The sequence below is a fragment of the Ambystoma mexicanum genome, chromosome 6q, assembly GCF_040938575.1.
Source record: "Ambystoma mexicanum isolate Mex_15411 chromosome 6q, UKY_AmexF1_1, whole genome shotgun sequence".
In the NCBI taxonomy this organism is placed as follows: Eukaryota; Metazoa; Chordata; class Amphibia; order Caudata; family Ambystomatidae; genus Ambystoma; species Ambystoma mexicanum.
Window position 1 is genome coordinate 1,527,969,582 of NC_090937.1, and position 21,097 is coordinate 1,527,990,678.

At 48.9% G+C, this 21,097-nt stretch overlaps 1 protein-coding gene across 1 annotated transcript in view; it reads right to left on the reverse strand.

Moving 5' to 3' along the window:
* LOC138516813 (uncharacterized) overlaps positions 1-21,097 on the reverse strand; it is a 263,771-nt gene that overhangs the window by 51,095 nt on the left and 191,579 nt on the right. Inside the window, exon 4 of the mRNA XM_069632224.1 lies at positions 14,714-14,949. Coding sequence (XP_069488325.1) covers positions 14,714-14,949 — 236 coding nt within the window. The remainder of the gene's footprint in view (positions 1-14,713; positions 14,950-21,097) is intronic.

The window sequence follows — 21,097 nt, forward strand, 5'->3', positions numbered from 1 at the left end:
CAGAAAGAAATCAACCACTACCAACCCCCTAGAAACCTCATATCATGCTGGGTTCTCCTCCTCGCTATCCCACCTTACCACTCCACTAGAGTTGGCGGCTCTGCCTTTTCTATCCTAGCTCCCATCATCTCGAACACTCTTCCTCTGCACATCCGCTGCAACGAGGACTACCTCTCCTTCAAAAAAGTTCTTAAAACCTGGCTACTTGCCGCATTATCATGAAACCCATCCCTAACTTTGACATTTCCAATTCGAGCAGATTAACACTCACCACCAGGCAGCGCCGGCAGTTTTTAACGGCAGCCCTGGCCTCGCAGCACCTGCATGCACCGGCCGTTATTGCAGAGGCTTGGACCTCACACCCTATCAAACACCAATCATGACCTTGGTTCCCACAAGCACCACCATCTGGAAACAGAGGCCTTCATCTCGTTTCTCACACTATGAAATGTCACAGGATTTATTAATCACTGCACCTGGCATGTACGGAGAAAACAGGCAAATCACAATCAAAGTGGTGAAGATAGAACAACAGCACCACCACACTTAGATTGAAATGTACCGCAGGGCATTGTCATTGGAGGAATTGTGTGCCATGTCCCAGGCCAGAATGCCCGGTGGGGGCTTGTCGTGCATTAATCTGTGAAGGCAATCAACAACTAGTCCGGAATAGCACTGGAAGGTCTTGAAGTGTAGGTGGGAATTTGCTCCTGGACGAACTATAGGGTTGGCATCCCATGGTAAAGGTAACAAATTGTGAAAGTTTAGCTCGCACACAATATCTGGGAAGATTGCAATTTGTGAAGCACATACTGTCGCTGTCACTAACCGTTTTATCACAGCCGCAAGAATCAACAAAGGAAGCCATTATCTGATTGGGCGCACATACAACAACTCACCACCCTAACTGCTAGATATGTATAACACACCACTGGCCGCAGGCATGGCTACCCACACACATCAGAATACAGCAGCGACTATGACAAATGTGGTCTTGCTGGTCACATAATTGTTCCGCCTACTTGCACCAGACTACGCCTCAACATCTCTGATATCAGTATGCAGCGAAAAACTATGACAAATTCGGGCACGTTGGACGCATAGCGAGTCCCTAGCACTCACGCCATTTCCTGACTCCTCCCATCAGCCATCCACATGCTTTTTCTACCAGACCCTTGCCAAGCCACTAAAGCCTTATTTCGGCCAAATGCACACATGCATTCTGAACCTACTCTGTGACTTCCAACGCTCTGGACTTCGCTCCCACCATCTGCACTTTGAGACTATAATAATGGTAAAATACGCTATATAAATGACAACTACAATACAATGTCTAATGCTCACTTGCAGTACATATTGTAGTCATAAGAAGAAAGTGACCCTTGTCTTACTAAGCACAGAATATTATCGAAACCAAGAATCACTGTATAAATTACACATGGGAGGGGAAGTCACTTATGAGATTGGGGGCGACCATTTCCAGAGAATGCGGTAAACCGTCTCTTTGTTAGATGCCAGAGCCTCGGAGGGAAGCACTGGTGCTCGGAAGACACGATCCACATAAACAGGTACGCGGGCAGACCAAGAGGTGCTGGAGGTCCAGGAGGAATCGGGGAACAACTGCAGAACACGGGACAAGAGGGTCTGGGACCCACACCAATATGAGTGCCAAATGGGGTCTGGGACCATGAAAGAAACATTATAAATTACTCACCGTAGTGACTAATATACTCTTAGTCCATAGTCTCCTTTCCTCCATACTGTATGGGCGTCCCTTCCAAGGGATGGAAGACGAAATCTTTTTCACTAGAAAAAACCTTCTTCCCGTTTAAATTTAGAGGTGCGCAGGGGCGCGGCCCAAGGAGCATGTGCTTCCCTGACTCTGCCCTCCGGCGCCACACCTCAGTCCCCATTGACGCGTCGACAATAGATTTAACATTGCCTAATGACACCAGTATTATTAGGGGGGAGGTTGGTGGGACGTATGGAGGAAAGGGGACTATGGACCAAGAGTACGTTAGTCACTACGGTGAGTAACATATAATTACTCTTACGTCCCGTCCCCTTTCCTCCATACTCTATGGGTGATTACAACTGATTGTAGCCCCAGGGTGGAGAGGAGACCCTCCTTAAGCAACTAGGTTCCTGAGAACCTCCTGTCCGAAAGCCGCATCAGATCTAGAGCCGGCATCCAAACAGTAATGCTTGCAGAAAGCCGAGGGAGAGGCCCAAGTGGCCGCCCTGCTTATGACTTGCCAAGGGACATGGCGCTGGAATGCGATAGCCGTTGCCTTGGCCCTGACTGCATGAGCAATGATGTTGGCCGGGAACGGCTTGTGCTGGCCCTCGTACGCTGCCTTGATTGCAGAGATCATCCAGCGGGATATGGAGACCTTAGGGGCCTGATAGCCTGGCCTCGAGCCTGCAAAGGTGACAAACAGGGCGTCCGACTTGCTGAAGCCCGTGGTCCTGTCCAAGTAGAATTTTAGGGCACGCCAGACATCCAGGCAGTGCAGTACTCTCTGTGCTTCATCCTTAGGATCGGGAAAGAATGTAGGAAGGACAATTTCTTCGTTCAAGTGAAATGCAGATTGAACTTTGGGCAGAAATGACGGGTGCGTCCGCATGACTACCTTGTCCCTGTGAAAGGTGGTATATGGTTTGGAGGCGACCAACGCCTTGATCTCACTGACTCTGCGAGCCGAGGTAAGAAACTAGTAAAGCCGTCTTGATGGTGACCAGCCTAATGTCCACAGATGCCATTGGCTCGAATGGTTTGTGCGCCAGGGCGCCCAAGACTATGTTAAGGTCCCACACCGGGTGCGGTCTCTTGACGGGCCGGTAGAGCCTAGCTAGACCCGTCAGATGTTTCTTGACTATAGGGATGGAGGAGGAAAAGATGCCCTCCTCCGAGTTCCGATAAGCCTCAATATCGGCAAGGTATGTGCGGCAGGTGTCCACCTGTACAGCCGAATGAGCGAGGTGCGCCTAAAAGGAGAGCACGTTGTCCAAATTGCAGACCAAGGGGTTGATTCCCCTGGAGTCTGCCATTGGCAGAATCTGGTCCATTTGCTTTTGTACTGGGCCCTGGTGGCCTTGCTCCTGGCACCCTGTATCATCTCCAGATTGGCCTGTGAGAGGCCAAGGTTCTGAAGCGTTACCTGCTCAGGTACCACGCTGTGAGGGCTAGTTTCCTTTGCCTGGGGTGGATGATTCTGCCCCCCTGCTGTGCCAGAAGATCTGCTGGGCCTGTCGGGAGGTGTACAGGGGCAACGCGAGAGGCTGAGAAGCTCCGAAAACCATGACCTGGCCAGCCACCATGGAGTAATCAGAATGATGATGAGTCGGTGAGACTCCTTGATCTTGCAAATTACCCTGTGGATCAGGGGAGTGGGCGGAAATGTGTAGGCCTTCATGCCGGTCCACTTGAGGTGAAATGCGACGCCCAGAGAGCCCCACCCTGCCTGGATGCAAACTGGGGACACTTATTGTTGTGCCAGGTGGCAAAGAGATCCACTTGGGGGTGACCCCACCTGTTGAAGATCTCCTGAATAACGAGGTTGTTTAGCTGCCACTCGTAATTGTCCGCTCTCAGCCTGCTAAGCCTTTCCGCCTCTAGGTTGGATTCCCCAGGGAGGTGGACTGCCGAGAGGTAAATGTCATTTTCCAGGGCCCATTCCCTCATGCTGATCTGGTCCTGTTGACGTAGTACATGCTGGTCGAGTTGTCTGTCTGGATGAGGACAACCTTTCCCTTGAGAAGTGGTAGGAATGCTCTGAGTGCTAGCCAGATAGCGCTCATCTCCAGTCAATTGATGTGGTGTTCCTGCTCGTGTCAAGTCCAGGTGCCGTGGACCGAGAGATCATCCAGGGTGGCTCCCTAGCCCTCGAGCGAGGAGTCTGTGGTGATGGTGGCCTGCGGAGAGGGTGGCCGAAAGGGCTCGCCCGTCCTTAGGTTGCCGTCCAGGGACCACCAAGTTAGGTCCGGGTGGAGAGATGGAGGAACGTTGATCATCTAGGATTGAAAGCCCCGCTTCTGATTCCATGAGGCCGCAAAGTGCAGCTGAATCCTTCTCATCCTTAGTCTTGTGGGCGGCACGGCTACCCAGGAGATGTTGGTACCACCATGCCGAAGTCCCCTCTCTGCTGAGGAGGCCCTCTTGATGGCTGAGATTTTGTCTTCCGATAGGAAAACCCTCTCGGAGCACGTGTCCCAAATGAGTCCCAGGAATGTCAGTCTGCGTAGGGAGCAGCTGTGACTTCTTGAGGTTGAGCGAGAAGCCCAGGTCGTGCAGTGTATTTATAAGGGCATGGGAATAGTGGTGGACCGCTACGGAGATGTAGCCCTGACGAGCCAGTCGTCGAGGTATTGGTAGATGTGGAGGCCCTGTGCTCTGAGGAGAGCCGCTACAGCGTTCATGAGTCTGGTAAAGACCCTGGGGGCTGAGTTGAGGCCAAATGGAAGGACTTTGTATTGGAAATGGTAGCCCATGATCCTGAACCGTAGGAAAGAACGATGGGGCTGCCAAATCGGGATGTGTAGGTACGTGTCCTTCAGGTCGAGGGAGCACATCCAGTCTCCCATGTCCAATGTCTATGCTATAAAAGCTGGCGTAACCATCTTGAATTTTTGCAGGGGTAGGGAGAGGTTGAGGGTGGAAAGGTCCAGTACAACTCTCAGGACCGCCTGGTTCTTCTTCTGAATGGCACAAATCCTGGAGTAGAAGCCAAAGCCTCGCTGGGAGGCTGGGACTTCCTCCACTGCCTGGCTCTCTACGAGCAACCGGATGTCTGCCAAAAGTGTTGCTGGCCCAACCTGTGGGAGTGGAGGAGAAGAGGGAGGAGAAGCTGGGATAGGAAGGCGGTACCCCGTGGATACTGCAGAGAGGATCCAGGGGTCCGCGAAATTCTGGCACCAGAATTGTGCATGCAGAGAAAGCCTGCCCCCCACCGGAGACACGTGGACCCGAAGAGGCGTGTCATGCCTTCTTTCCCTCAGAGGCTGAGGCTGAGGGGGACTGGAACAAGCCCTTACTCCCCCCATTTTTGTTATACGCGCCGGTTCAGAGACGGCAATCGGTCCGGCTGCCTGGATCTGCCTTCCTGGATGCTGCGGAACCCTCCATATGTACGACCCTTCTCCGAGCGCTGCTGAGATTGGGTGTACGATTTGGGCGTGGTCCTTGTAAGAATGGATAAAGACTTTGCCGTTTGTGAGCTTTTGTCCATCTCTTCATCTGTAGAGGAGTGGAAGAGATCCCCCGCTCGAATGGTAGATCTAGAATGTGCTCCTGTACATCAGGGTTGAATTTTGTTTCCCGGAGCCAGGCTGTTCTCCTCATGTCAATGGCAATGCAGATGGCACATCCTGAGGTATCGATATGAGCCACTAGGGATTCCATGAGGTCATGCGCCACGAGTTTGGCTTCTGCTAGTCCCGCCTTAAGCACGATTGGCATTGGGTGGGTAGTTCTGGGAGGAAGTCCGCAATTTCCTACCATAACCTTTGGTTGGAGGCAGCCAGCATGGCATCTGCGTTGGCCTGACGCAGGTGCAAGGAGGCATTGGAGTAGATCTTCTTGCCGTACACCTCCACGATCTTATCCTCCTTGCTTAGCAGCGCCACAGAGGAGGAGGCTGAGGACAACTGGGGCTTGGAGTATACTTATGCCACATCGATCACCGAGGAGTATGGCTGAGGATGGGTCGAGAGCAAGAGTGTATCCCCCTTCATCTGCCTGTACTTGGCATACAGGCGTCGATTGACCGGCTGGACTGAGTTGGTCTTGAGTGAACCCTTCTTGGCCAGGGAGACTACATCGGTTTGCAGTGGAATCACCGTGCAGTGGAATCACCGTGTTGGCAGAGGGGCGTCTTGTGAGGACTTCAGCCAGAACCCCCTCTGCCGACTGTTCGACCTCGGGTTGTGGGAGGCCCAGGTACTCCACAAGGCCAGCACGATGTTCATGGAAGGCCCTGGCTGAGGGTGCCTTGTCCGGATCCTTCTCCTCATCCATATCCTGTGGATCTGGAGGATCTTGTGGAGGAGGAGGGGTAGATGGCACCAGAGGCTGAGGTACAGGGACTGCAGCCGGAGGCTGAGGAGGCGGCAGAGGTTGCTGAGTTGGCTGTGGAGCCGGAGGATGCAGCTGCACCGGAGCCTGGGGCCTGTGTACCCTGTCCATATGGACGCAAAGGAAAGTTGCCCAGCGCAAATGAGTGTTAGACTGTAGGCCACTTACCTGGTTGAGGCCAGTCCCACCTTGACACTCGTTCTTTCGTGGAATTTGTGGACTGCACAGACGGGTGCCCCTTTCTGGCACGGCGGCCATTTTTTTCGAGCTGCCTGCCACATGCCTGCGACGTGTGGCTCAGCCCGCTGGGCCCGGCCTCGTCCGGGACTCTTGTGTGTGGATCACGAGGCCTAGCCTGCTCCTCGGGCCTCGGCCCGGTAGGTCTAAAACCCTCGAACCCGGGGTCAGTAGAGCTGAGTTTATGCCCCATCTCGGACGTATTGCTGGTATTAGGGCATAGCCCCTCGGACGTATTGCCGGTATTAGGGCATATCCCTTCGGTCATTGTGCCGGTAAAGGGCCATAGCCCCTCGGGTGTAGACCCGGTACAAGAACCTTCTGGTCTCTCGACACTGCGCCCAGGAGTTCCGAGGACCCCTCGACCTGAAGGCTGGTAGCTGTAGCAGCCTCGGGGCACGTGCCGGTAGAAGGACCTGGTCGGTCCCTCCCGTGCGGGAGAATCCCTGGGAAGGAGGCTCCCTTGCGGGGTGCGCTGGAAAATATTGGCCCTACCTTAGGGCTGGCTAGATGCTTCACGAAGTTTTTGAGATCCTCTGGAGGCTACCTCTGGAAGAGCTCCCTCCACCGGGCGAATCTGTTCTTCAGCGCCTTCGAGGACAGCGAGTCAACGCTGAACAGGACTGGCAACCATGGTCTGGGCCAAGGCAACGTAGGCAGAGGGCATGGGGGTCTGAAGCTGGGAAGAGCCCGTTGCAGGATGGACACCTGCTGAACCTTGTAGAAGTCGACATGCGCCGGGAAGGAGCGTGACGCCTGAGGACCCAGTACCTGAATGATAAAAAAGACAAAAAGGCAAAGAGAAGAAGTATCCGCGCGTGGAATTACATGGCTGAAGCCAAACCCAGGAGCGCTGGTGAATTCGGCCCGTTTCGGTCGACGCGGAAAAGGGGACTTGGGTGTGCCACCGGAGGGCGGCGTCAGGGCAGCACATGCTCCGTGGCCCGCACCCTGCGCGCCTCTAAATTTAAAGGGGAAGAAGGTTTTTTCTGGTGAAAAAGGTTTTGTCTCCCGTCCCTTGGAAGGGACGCCCATACAGTATGGAGGAAAGGGGACGGGACGTAAGCATATGAGACAGTACAGAGGAAGCAGATGAGGTCTAATACTACACAATGGATACTTCATCATCTTCCTTTTTTTGTCCCGGCTAGCTGTTCCTAAAGAAATCCTGACTGATCAGGGAACCACTTTCATGAGCCGGCTTATGGCAGAAGTAAAACAAGTTCTACGGATCAAAACCCTCAACTGCTGTGTATCACCCACAAACTGATGAGTTAGTAGAACGATTCAATAAAACATTGAAGACTGTCCTTAAAAAACAAAGTGTAAGCCGATGGGAGGAATTGGAACATGATACCGTGGGCACTATTTGATATTCGAAGAACAACACAGGCCTCCTTCGGGTTCTCACCATTTGAACTCCTGGTGTGAACCCGGAGATATTCTGGATACGCTAAGAGAAACGTGGGAAGAACGATAAGAAGCCATATTGCCCCTAACATCGACTGCACAACATCTAAAGGAACATATGGCCGTAGTTAGATCTATAGTACATTCACATTTTAGCAAATCCCAAGAACACCAAAAAGACAATTATAACCGAAAGCAGTCACCCATTCCTTTTATATTGGTCAGACGGTGTTGGCACTCCTTCCCACCTCGGAGCCAAAGATATTGTCCCATTGGCACGGACCTTATAAGGTTATTGAGCACCCTAGTTCCTGTAATAATTGTGTCTCACAGCCAGATAAGAGGGCTAAACTCAGATTCATCATGTCAACCTTTTAAAAGAATGGAGGGCAGCTACAGTTGAATCCACTTCTGTAATGATGGTCAGTCTCCCAGCTGAAGAGATAGATGGGGTTATTTTAATTCCTGGTAATTTCTCGTCCAATAAAAAAACAGGATATCAAAACCCTTTTAGACCAGCTCCCAGACATCTTTGATAGCGAACTAGGAAGAGTAAAGGGGTTTTACCACTATATCTGTACACCTCCTGATAGGGCTGTTAATTTAAAACCCTACAGTATTCCCGAAGCCCATAGAGAAATAGTCCAATACAAGTAGAAAGGATGCTGGCTTCTGACATAACAGAAACATCACAAAGTCCCTGGTCCTTGCCAATAGTCCTAGTAGCAAAACCGGATCAATCATGTAGACTGAAAGCACTTTCCTAGTTCAACAATTATCCCATGCCTAGGATAGATGACCTTATTGATCGACCGAGATCTGCCGTTTTCCTCTCTATGACTGATCTAAGGGCTATTGACAGGTGCAAGTGAATCTACAAGACAGGGAGAAGAGCGCCTTTTCCTCTCCTGTCGGACTGTTTCTGTTTAAAGTCGTACCGTTTGGTCTCTACGGGGCACCTTCAACCTTTCAGAGACTAATGGATCAGATCCTCTATCCATTTTCTAGTTTTTGCAGGTCTTACTTTGATGACATAGTCATTCACAGTAAAACTTGGAACACTTATTTCACTTATGAAGTTACCAGGGGCCTGAGGAAAGCCGGTTTTACAACTAACCCAAAAGGTCATCTTGCTCAGTCTGCCGTTAAGCATTCGTTTATTTTTGGGAAACAGGCTAGTACAACCTCAAAAAGTCAGGGCAGTAAAAGAGACCCTGGTTCCAAAAACTAAACATGACTCAGGAGCCTTTCTTGGCCTGGTAGGTTGATAAAGGCGGTGTATATAGCATTATTCCTCCATCACCTCCTGCCTTACGGATAAGTTAAGAAATGAGGAACCCCAAAAACTTAAATGGGGACACAAACGATCAGGCCTGTTTTAACACCCTAAAACATATTCTTTGTAGTGAGCCTGTGTTGAAGGTAACCAACTTCACTAAAGAATGTATTCTTCAGACAGATGCTTCGAAGGTTGGCTTAGGTGCCTTTATGGCCAAAGAGTACAGTGGGATAGAGCAACCTGTATTATACATCAGTAGAAAGCTCTTGCCTCGAGAAACAATTTATGTTACAATTGAACTGGAGGCTCTAGCCATAAAATAGGTTGTGGGATACTTGAAGTACTATTTTACCGGTAGGAAGTTCTGGTTAGTTACTGATCAGTCACCCCTCACATGGATGATTCTCTGCAAAGATACCAACCCCAGAGATATGTGCTGGATTCTTGATCTCCAACCTTATTGCTTTCTCATAGAAAACCGGAAAGGAAAAAGCAAGGTAATGTCACATTTTCCATAAGGAGATGAAGAAACCAGCAGCATAAGGGGAAAGGTATGTGACGGATATGTGGATGCCGTTACTTCGCCCCTAGAGGGAGACCTTTCAAATGGAGCCTTGTGAGTCTGGGATGAGAGCCAGAGAATAAGAGGGTCTGGGACCCTGAGAGAAACAGACAGTCCAAAACAGAATATGCTTGAGAGGAGAGTATACCAAGCTATTGCAACCACACATTGTGAGTCTGGGATCCGCACCCACATTAGAATCTGAGAATAAGAGGGTCTGGGACCCTGAAGGCAAAAGAGGCAGATTAGAGGAATATATACGCTTATGAAAATCTAAGAATACATTGAAGTCCATTCAAGAAGATACAAGCTCATAAAGTAGAACCAGAAGAAATCCATGGGAAAGAAGCTAATCCCCTTACCCTTGGAGTAATACATTTTGGAACATTTTGTTTGTCGTTTTGACCCCCCGAGACATTGGGAACTTTTCTGTTGGCAAGAACTGTCCTTACCACTTATGTTTGGAAAAGGACACCATTGCACATTAGATGTATGTTATTAGTGTAGTGTTAGGGTTAGAAGAAGGGTTTGTGGGACATGACAGTGACTGACTATTTGTTTGACATCCTGATGTTGTCCTTAGATTTCTTTGAGGCAGGGAACACCCTCTTGGCTTTAAGCACAGAGAGGCCCTTTTCCCAACCCTTTTACTGGTTATAAGTTTATAACCAAAACAATGCCACCTTTGTGTCCGAGCCTTACTTCTGCACCCTTACAATGAGTACAGAGCGGCAACAATATTGGTCAATACATTGGGGTCCATTGGCTGTCCTCCGGGAGAAATTAAGGCTGGGTTTTACGATATGGATAGCTGTGCACATGCTCAATTCCAAATGCACAGACAACCTATAAGAATTATTTATAATTGAGTGCACGGCAGAGACTGAATCGACAGGTTGGCATGCAACAAAACTACAAGGATTGGTGGGGCAGGATTGGGTGTTTGTCTGGGACCTGGATCTGCATGAGGAAACATAGGAATTGAAATATAGTTTTTTCAGCCTGTCCTCAGGCTACACAAGAAAAGTAATGCCACTCATTTCTACCCAAAACACAATTAATGGGTAGGAGTTGTGGTGTTGAACTGGCTTGCTCTAGCAATCATGGCTTCCTTCCATAGCCAACATTGTGTGATTCGTGGTAAATCATCTCACCTCGTACTGCCTTGGATTGTATATATGGAAACATTTGGCATGCAAAAGGTAGTGTCAATTCTACAATGTACTACCTAAAGACTGGATTATTTCTGCCAGAAGTGCTGATTAGTCTGCTCTGGAGAACTATATTCAAATCACCTTGCTATTACAGAACAAGGTTTGCAATCATAACCGAAAGGTTAGTGGCTGAATGTTCATTGATAAGGATTCCAAAATGTGGGCAGGCTGCCCCCGTGGGCATGCCGATATCCAGAAGCTAAATAAAATACTCTAATGAGACCACACTGTTTTTGTGATACAATGCAAAATGAAGAAAAGAATCTGATAATTTGGACCAAACTTGATTTTAATCCAAAATAAAATACAGAAGCCCTTATCACATGTTGGGCGCTTCTCCAAATGAAAGAAAGAAAATATCTCAACGCATGTTTCTCCACCGAATACTACTGGTGGTTCATCAGGAGGGTTTTTGTCATTATTTTGACTTTGTGCAAGTGTAAGTGCAGATATCAGGTGTCAAGTGCTAGTAGGGGCTGTAGGGATACAGAAACAGTCCACGAGTGCAAGGGTTGCTAGGGGGGCAGTGCAGGTGTGAAGCTGACGGGGGGTGTAGGCGGATCTGGGCCCGAGATCATAGGGTAGTCAGACCTGTCTGGCAAGGTCAATATAAGTGCAATACAATACATAGAATGAGTAAGCACAGAAAATTATTTGGAATTCCCAAATGATCAATTACACCATATGCCCATACAATATGCACAGAAGTAAGTAGGCATGCAATATACATTTGGAATATGCATATGCACACACAATATGCTCTAAATGAATATGACATATCTGGGTAATTCGTCCCTTCTTCCCAGGTGCAAGCCTCCCCTTTGAGGCTAGGGAGGTGAGTTCACCAATCAAGATCCTCCCTAGGTGTTTGGGAAAGCGGGACCGCACTAGGAGTTACTCCGCTCTTGGGGACACAGACTCCCTGTCCAGAATACCTTGTCTGCATATATGTAAATCGAAAAGACTGATGTTAGTGTTGTGCATCGGCATACAAAATGAGGGATGGAAGCCGCATCACACCGCAGAGCCAGTGGTAGCGTGGAACAGTGAAGAGAGCGAGACGCTGGAATGCCGGCACTGAGATGGCCGATATTGCAGAGAGAGAGAGAGAGAGAGAGAAAGACGGAGACAGAAGAAAGCCTGTCTTACCTGGTGGAGTGACCATGCTGCAGCCGTGGTGGGTCTGGGGCCCGCGAACTGATGCAGAGACCAGGGAACAACAGAGGAACGGATCCTCTACTCACAGTGTGATGATAGCAGAAACTGCCAATACGGGCAGGAGAAGGAAAGAAAACATGTACACCATGGAGACGCCAAAGAGAGGGATGTACGGCAATGTCCACCCTGAGATGCCAGCCCTCTGGAGCATACTGGAGGAATAGAAGGTACCAGTGTTGCACAGGCTGGACGGAGGGGAGATGAGCAAAGTGGTGTCAGAGGAATTCTGGCAGGTTGAGTGATATCATATACCGATCAGTCAGACGTGAAGAAAGACAAAAGATAAGGAGAGTTACAGGACCCCTAGAAACCTGAGGGTTGGACAATGGCAGAGACCAAAGGCACTGGCACTACCACTACCACTATACCACTAAGCACGCCGGGGGGTGGGGGGGGAGAAGAGAGAGGGAGAGAGAGAAAAGAAAACACTTGTCAACCAATAACAAGTAGGGAACCTTGAGGGTTCAATAAGGTCTATGCAAGACAGAATACTAGAGAAACCTCTAAGTTTGTGGAAATGGACTAAGGGAATATTAAGAACTTGAGATATTTTATTTGTATAAATAGTTGCAGGTTTTCTTGAAGAGCTTGAAATGAGACTTGAAACCTTTTCTTTTGTGAACTATCCAGATGGACCATTTTACTTATGCCCGTCCTTGAGCACACCGCGTGCGTCAGGTGGGGGAGAATGGAGGTCCAAGATCGGCATGGGGTTTCCACTATCCCACTTATCTGGATACCCGACATGAACAGTCGCATAATTAAATTGAGCTTTCACGACCTGTTTGTGAGTACAGGATGCACATTTAAATGTGTGCAATAGTTCCCTCCTGCTCCTGAAATTGACCAGACATACCTACAACAGTGATGTGGATTAAAGATGTACACATCTACATCACTTTTGTGAATCAGCTGCATAGGGAGAGAAGGAGATGTGCGACCACACTGTACCCAAGAACGAAAACATATCTCGTGAATAAGGCCCAAATAAGTTTAACAGCATTTAAAAGGAAACGCTTGGTCGATTGAACTACTGTTTAGAAAGAGCCCGGTCAGCCTACAGCAAATTGTACCATCACTATTCGTGTCTCACCACCAGTGTGTCATTTGCGAAAGATTCAAAGGTAAACATGCAAATTTAACAGGTTTTGGAAATAATGTCAGAACCTCAAGAAACATTAGGGTGCTAGTAAAGTAGCAAGATGGAATATTATCTAGCAGAATAATTGAATGGAATGAGACATGGGTGCAGGATACCGCAAAATCTCACCTTCAGGCAGTGGATGACAAGGAAGTCTAAAAAATCCCTTGTTCCAATGGAAGGAGGTAATCTCTCCCATTGTTAGCTTGTGGTTACACTTGTACCTCTGCCTCCCTCGCCGTGTCCTTCCCCCTGTGATTTCTAAAGCAATTCCCAAACCTAGGACCGCACTCAATTAATATCCGAATAATATTGATGAAATAACAATTGCACTGTATGTGTGGAAGTAGGACAACACAAGCAACAAGTTAAATGATTGCTGAAATGTAGACTCTTGAGGCACAATGTGGTCAGAGGCTCAGCATTTTTCCAATGCTCAATCTGTGTGTATAGGTCTTGAAAGGAGCCTAGCCAACATCCACTGGGGAACGCATCTCCTGGAGAGAACTGATTGCAAAATGGAGGACCTCTGCTCAGTTGCACCCAATGGACATGTATTAATGAGAAGGTCGGAAGTAACTGCTATTAACATGCCTCAGAAAGCGAATATAATAACCAATGACAAGAGGCTGTAAGGCAATCTCCCAGCACTGTCTAAAATAACAACAACACAAATGAATATGCCATCAAGAGACTCCATCGAATAGAAGAGAAAATTGAGTTAGTACGTAGACAAGTCATAAAATACAGCTGAACTAGACACAAAGTAACCAAACTATATGTCCTTCATTACACGTTAGAAGCGAGAAAAAAAATGTTTCTCCAGAATATGATGTAGAAAGCTAAGGACGTGAACACCCTTGCCCATGTGGTATACACTAATCAAGGAGTCCAGCACTGCGGCAGGAATTCCGGACACAAATTTAGCATTTGGGGATTTTGAGAGACTATTTGGTTTTCTCTTGTGTTGGAAACATGGATGCCTACAGGAGGAAATCGGACTTTGAGGTAATTTGCCACTGCGCCAGTCTGCTCTAGGCTGTACACACAATAAAATAGGGTGGAAACCTTCAAACTCTTCACCCACAGTGCTGTTTTGTGGCTATGTTGCTGACCTTTGATCCTAAAGACCCGTCTTCCACATTTGTTAAGAATTGTGCATTTCTTCTCAGACCACTACCTCTGTACTGTGTTTAATGTAGGGTGATTATGTGTAAAGCAAGTGTACAATGTGCTGTCTAGAACTTTCCAAATGACACTAATCCACCTCCTCTCCCCATCTCATTGTCTGTAATCTAATCTCAACCCACAGGCACCACACGGCCTACTTTCCAAAGTGCAGCAATGCCTGTTTGAGATGGTACTGCTTCAAAAATGGTCTCTATATATTAGTGCTGTCCCTTCACTATCTTACATAGTGAACATAAGTCAAAATATGTTTTCATGAATATAATGGACCCACACTCTTCTTCTGCCCTCGTACTGTGTCTTGATTAATGATCTGAAGCTTGCAGGCTTAGTGTACCGAAGTTCTAATTTCATTATATTGACATTCATAGTTCTTGGAACTGAAACATACGTTCTCTGATGGCCGAGTGAAGTTGCTGTTGATGAGGTTTCTTGAGGCTGCCGGCTGAGTTTCAGCGATGGGACTCTTCATTTCTTCGAAAAAGTCTTCTGGGTGACCAGGAACTGAGGATGGGGATCGTTTGCTTGGCTGAGCGGGAGACAAAACGGACCTATAATTGGGTGCTGGACTGTTTGGGAAATTAGGCAAAGAACTAGGTTGAGGAGATTTGATCCCACTTGGAGAACCTAAAAGAGAAACGGAAAAAAGCACATTAATAAAACCTGCCTATTCGTCAAACCTAAAACCTAATTAACCATTCCCTTCACGAACAAGGTGTTTCCTGCCATTTGACTTTCAAGGGGACTATAAGGCAAACACAATTGTCTTTTTGGTTGCAAAGCAGTTGAATAGAATCTTTCTAAATTTTCTTTCATTTTGCATTTTTTATTTTTATGAGGTAAAGCCAAAATGTGTTACGCAGCTTATATTTTCACCAACTGAGCAAGTATATTGTAAGAATATTGCATAGTAATCTACATAGATTCCACGATAAAATTACAAGTTACTCACCGTAGTGACTAACGTACTCTTAGTCCTTAGTCCCCTTTCCTCCATACTGTCTGGGCGTCTCTTCCTAGGGACGGCAGACGGAGCCTTTTTCACCAGAAAAACCTTCTTCCCCTTTAAATTTAGAGGCACGCAGGGCTGCGGCCCTGGGAGCATGCGCTACCATGACTCCACTCACCGGTGCCACTCTTCAGTTCCCATTGACACATCGACAATATTTGCCTAATGACACCAGCATTAATAGGGGGGAGGATGGTGGGACGTATGGAGGAAAGGGGACTAAGGACTAACTTGCAATTACTAATACGTCCCGTCCTCTTTCCTCCATACTATATGGGCGATTACAACTGAATGTAGCCCCAGGGGGGAGAGGAGACCCTCCTTACGCAAACAAGTCCCTTACAAACCGCCTGTCCGAACACCATGTCTGACTTAGAACCGGCGCCCAAACAGTAATGTTTGTAGAAAGCGGATGGGGTGGCCCAGGTAGCTGCCCTGCTTATGACCTGCCACAGAACTAGCCGCTGGAATGTTATGGCCGTGGCCTTGGCCCTCATGGCTTGGACGTGTATGTTGGCTGGCAACGGCTTGCGCTGTCCCTCACAGGCTTCTATGATGACCGCAACCATCCACCTTGCTATGGAAGCCTTGGATGCCTGATAACCGATCTGGAGCCCCCAAGGGTGATAAACAGTGTGTCTGACTTGCGGAAGCCCTTGGGCCTATCCAAATAGAATTTCAGGGCACGTCTGACATCCAGACAGTGCAAGACTCTCTGAGCCTTGTCCTTAGGGTCACCTAAGAATGTAGGTAGGACTATTTCCTCATTTAGATGGAATGCAGAAGGGTACCTTAGGTAGGAACGCCGGGTGTGTCTGCAGGACCACCTTATCCCTGTTCTGAAGCCACCAGAGCCTGGATCTCGCTGACTCTGCGAGTGGATGTGAGACCTACTAGCAAAGCTGTCTTGATGGTGACCAGCCTGAGGTCCGCAGACAACATTGGCTTGAAGTGTTTGTGCGCCAGGGCGCCCAACATCACATTGAGGTCCCACACAGGGTGTGGCTTTTTGATGGGTGGGTAAAGCCTGGACAGGCCTGCCAGATGTTTCCTGACGATCAGGTTGGAAGAAGAGAAGACCTCCTCCTCCGAATTTCTGTAGGACCATATGGCTGCGAGATAGGTGCGACATGTCTCCACCTGTACGCCAGATTTGGGAAGGTGCGCCGAGAATGAAAGAATCTCGTCCATCGTGCACATCAGGGGGTTGATTTCCTTAGAATCTGCCCAGTGGCAGAACCTGCTCCATTTGCTCATGTATTGACTCGTAGCAGCCTTGCTCCTAGCACCCTGGATGATCTCCAGGTTAGCCTCAGGTTCAGGTGCTTCAGGGTGGTTTGCTCAGGAACCACACTGTGAGGGCTAGCTTCTGAGGAGCTAGGTGGAGAACCCTGTCCCCCTGCTGGGACAGGAGAGGTGCTGGGCCCAGCAGAAGGTGAATGGTTGGTTCGTCGGAGAGGCTGAGCAATTCGGAGAACCACAATCTCGCCGGCCACCAAGGCGCTATCACTATGATGCTGAGGTGACAAGCCTCCTTTGTCTTGCAGAGGTGGGTGTGGGCGGAAAAGCATATGCTGTCATGCCCTCCCATTGAATCTAAATGGCGTCGCCAAGGGAGCCGGGGCCTAGTCCCTGCCAAGACGCTACCTGATGGCCCTTCCTGTTCCTCCAGGAGGCAAATAGATCCACCTGAGGATGACGCCATGTGTTGAAGACCTCCTGCAGCACCTGGTCGTTCAATTGCAATTCGTAATTGTCTGCATCCAGCCTGCTGAGTCTGTCCACCTCCAAGTTGGCCTCCCACAGGAGGTGGACGGCCCTAAGATAGATTCCAGGGCCCATTCCCACATGCGGACCGCTAGGTTGCACAGAGGAGGGGACCTGGTACCCCCCTGCTTGTTGACATAGTACATGCTGGTGGAGTTGTCAGTCTGGATCAGGACGGTCCTGCCCCTGATGAGCGGGAGGAAGGCCCTGAGGGCTAGCCAAAAGGCTCTGAGCTCCAGCCAGTTGATATGCGACTCCTGCCGGTTCCAGTCTCTGTGGACGCGGTGGCTGTCCAGAGTGGACCCCAGCCCTCTAGGGAGGAGTCCGTAGTAATGGTGAGCTGCGGAGTCGGCTGCCGGAATGGTCTGCCAGTCGGCAGATTGCAGTCCTTGGACCACCACGTGAGGTCGGAGTGGAGTGAAGGCCGTATGCTAACCAGCACCGCTTGGGAGCCCCTCTCCTGATTCCATGAGGCTGTGAACTGCAGTTGCAGTCTCCTCATCTGGAGCCTCATGTGTGGCATGGCCAAGAGGACCGCTGCCATGATACCCAGCAGGTGCTGGTACCACCAATCGGAAGTAACTGGTCTGGTAAGGAAGTGTGCAGTGGACCTCTTAATGGCTGTAATCTTGTCCTCTGAGGGAAATACCTTCTCGGAGCTCGTATCCCAGATGAGGCCCAGGAAGGGGAGGCTCTGTGTCCGCTGCAGCTGAGACTTCTTGAGGTTGATGGTAAACCCAAGGTCATGGAGTATACTCATAAGTGCGGTGGAGGTGTGGACAACCCCCTCTGGGGATCTCGCCCTGATTAGCCAATTGTTCCAGGTACAGGAAGACATGGTGGCATTGGGACTTGATGAGGGCTGCCACTGCATTCATGAGTCCGGTAAATACCCTGGGGGCCCGAGTTGAAGCCAAAGGGTAGCACCTTGTTCTGGAAATGAGAGCCCATGATCCTGAAGCATAGGAAGGAGCGATGGAGCTGCCAAATCAGGACGTGTAGGTAAGCGTCCTTCAGATCCATGGAGCACATCCAATCTCCCTTGTCTAGTGTCTCTGCAAAGAGTGCTGGTGTAACCATTTTGAATTTTTGAAGCGGGCGGGCGAGGTTGAGGGTGGAGATGCCTGGCTCTCGAGAAGCGACCAGTTCTCCGCCAACAGAGTTGCAGTCCCAATCTGTGGGAGGGGATGAGGGGAGGAAGGAGGAGAGGGAGGTATAGGTAGGCAGTAACCCGTGGATACTACTGAGAGGACCCACAGGTTCGCGAAGTTCTGGTGCCAAAAATTCACGTGAGAGGCTAGCTTGCCCCCCACTGGAGACATGTGGACCCGGAGGGATGTGTCATGTCTTTTTGCTCTCTGAGGCTGCTGCTGAGGAGGGGGACTGGAAGAAGCCCTTGCTCGCCCCCCCTCTTTTTATTGCTTGCATCGGTGCTGCCTTGGCGAGCGGTTAGGTTGTCCCGACCTCTGTTCCTGGAATCCCCAGAACCCGCCAAACGCCCGCCCCTTTTAGGAGCGTTGATGCGACTGGGTGCATGCCTTGGGCATGGCCTTCGTCGGGATAGATAAAGACTTCGCAGTTTGCGAGCTATTCTTCTTATCTAATTATTCATCGCTGGTAGAGTGGAAGAGGTCACTACCCTTGAATGGAAGGTCCAATATACGATCCTGGACGTCGGGGTTAAGCCCAAAGCAAGGCCAGCCTTCTCATGTCTGTGGCGATGCAGATGGCCTGGAAAGAGGTATCGATGTGGGCCACTGTGGACTACATGATGTCCTGCGCTACCAGCCTAGATTCTCCTAGACCCACCTTGAAGCGTGCCTGGCTTTGCACCGGATGTTCCGGAAGGAAGTCTGCTATTTCCTGCTACAACCTCTGGTTAGCGGCTGCCAGCATGGCATCCGCGTTGGCTTGACGCAGGTGCAGGGAGGCATTGGAGTACAGCTTTTTCCTGCACGCCTCCAAGATCTTCTCCTTCTTGCCTAGCAGCGCCGAGGACGAGGTGGTCGAGGACGACTGAGGCTTAGAGTAGAGTGACGCTGCAGCCACACCGGCGAGTGCAGCTGGGAGTGCATTGACAGCAAGAGTGTATCCCCTCCATCTGTCTATACTTGGCGTCGAGGTGTGGATTGACAGGCTGGGCTGAGTGTGGCTTGAGCCAACCATTCTTGGCCAGAGCGACAACGTTCTTCTGCATCGGGATACCTGTCTTGATAGGGGGTCTTAGAGAGAGGACCTTTGCTAAGACCCCCTCCTCGGGCTGCTCTACTCCGGGATGAGGAAGGCCCAGATATTCTGCCAAACCTGCAAGCCTGTCGTGAAAGGCCTTATTTTATTTATTTATTGCATTTGTTACAAGCCCAAACCTTTAGGTGCCGCAGCGAGGTTACAGACAGCTTGATTAAGGCATTTTAGTCAAAGACCATTACAAAATAAAGACAGTGTTGCAGGATACATAATATTTACAAGGACAGTGTTACAGGATACATACAATTTACAGAAGGCAGACAGTAAAACTGCTGCAATTGTTATTTACAACTTCTAGGTGCCATTTGCTATGTTAGTATTGACTAAATAGCCATGTTTTAGCACTTTTTTGAAACCTGAGAAGGTTTCCTCTTGTTTGATGCTCAGTGGGAGGGAGTTCCAATATTTGGGTGCTAGGTATTGCTTTAGCGTTTCTATAGCGGGGCATAGCTTAGAGTAGTTGGTTGTTAGATCTCAAGGTTCTAGTTAACTCTTTTTTGGTCATAGCCCTATTCAAGTAGATAGGGGCTTTTTCTTGGTGGCATTTGAAGGTGATGCAGAGAGTTTTGAAAATAACTCTGGCTTCAATGGGCAACCAGTGATGATCTCTTCTAGTCTTAGAGATGTGATCATATTTTCTGATTCCTAGGGCGGCCCGTAGAGCTTTATTTTGTATTAATTGTAATTTTTTGACATTCGTTATGGAGGTGCCAAGTAGCATTATATTGCAATAGTTGAGTTTTTATAAAATCAGGGCCCTCGCTAGGGTGATGCAGTTGGTGGGTGTCAGGAACTGACGGCTAAGGGCAATTAGTTTAGCGGTGTAGGAAGTGGATGATGACAAGGTGCTAATATGCTTAGTCATTGTGAGGTTTGCATCCAAATAGACAGTTTTCACTTGTTTCAGGACATTTATCATGGTACCATCAATATTAATGGAGGAGTAGTCTGAATGGAGTGTAGCTATTTTCAACTGGGAAACCATGATGAGAATCTCTGTCTTCTCATCATTGAGACAGAGGCTGTTGAGTGCCAAACAGTTTTGTATTATGGCATAGATTTTGTTAATGCCCAGTGTGTCTTGGGTGTAGTCCCCTGAGAGTGGAATGAGGATCTGGGTGTCATCTGCAAAGTTGGTGTAGATGACACCCATATCGTCTAAAGCTGAGAATAGGAGCTTTGTGTATGCATTATAAAGGGTAGGGGAGAGGCAAGAGCCTTGGGGTACTCCAATAGGGACTGGGATGGGGTCTGCAGCTTCTTTACCTGCAGAGACTCTAAAGGTTTGTTCAGCTAAGAATGATTGAATCCACAAGGTGGCGTCAGTGGATTAATTAAAATGTTTAGCTAGTGTGGCGCAAAATTTATTGTGATCCACAAGGTCGAACGCTGCAGAGAGGTCCAACAAAAGGAGAATGCAAAGTTTACCTGTGTCTATAATAGTATCCATGTGGATTTTTAAATCCAACAGAGCAGTTTCCGTGCTATGGTTGTCTAGTGCCCAGGAGCTGGTTGTGTTCCAGGTGGACTTGGACTTGGTTGTAGGCTATTTTATTGAGAATTTTAAGTAAAAACGGGACTGTTGTTATCGGCCGATAGTTAGTGGGCACAGTTGGATCTAGGGAAGGTTTTTTAGTAGGCATTTAACCCAGGCTTCTTTACTACTGGCTGGGACTAGTTTAGCCTTGAAAGAAGCATTAACAAAGTTAGTTATGATAGGAGTGAGAGCGTGGGCGCAGGATTTGACTACTT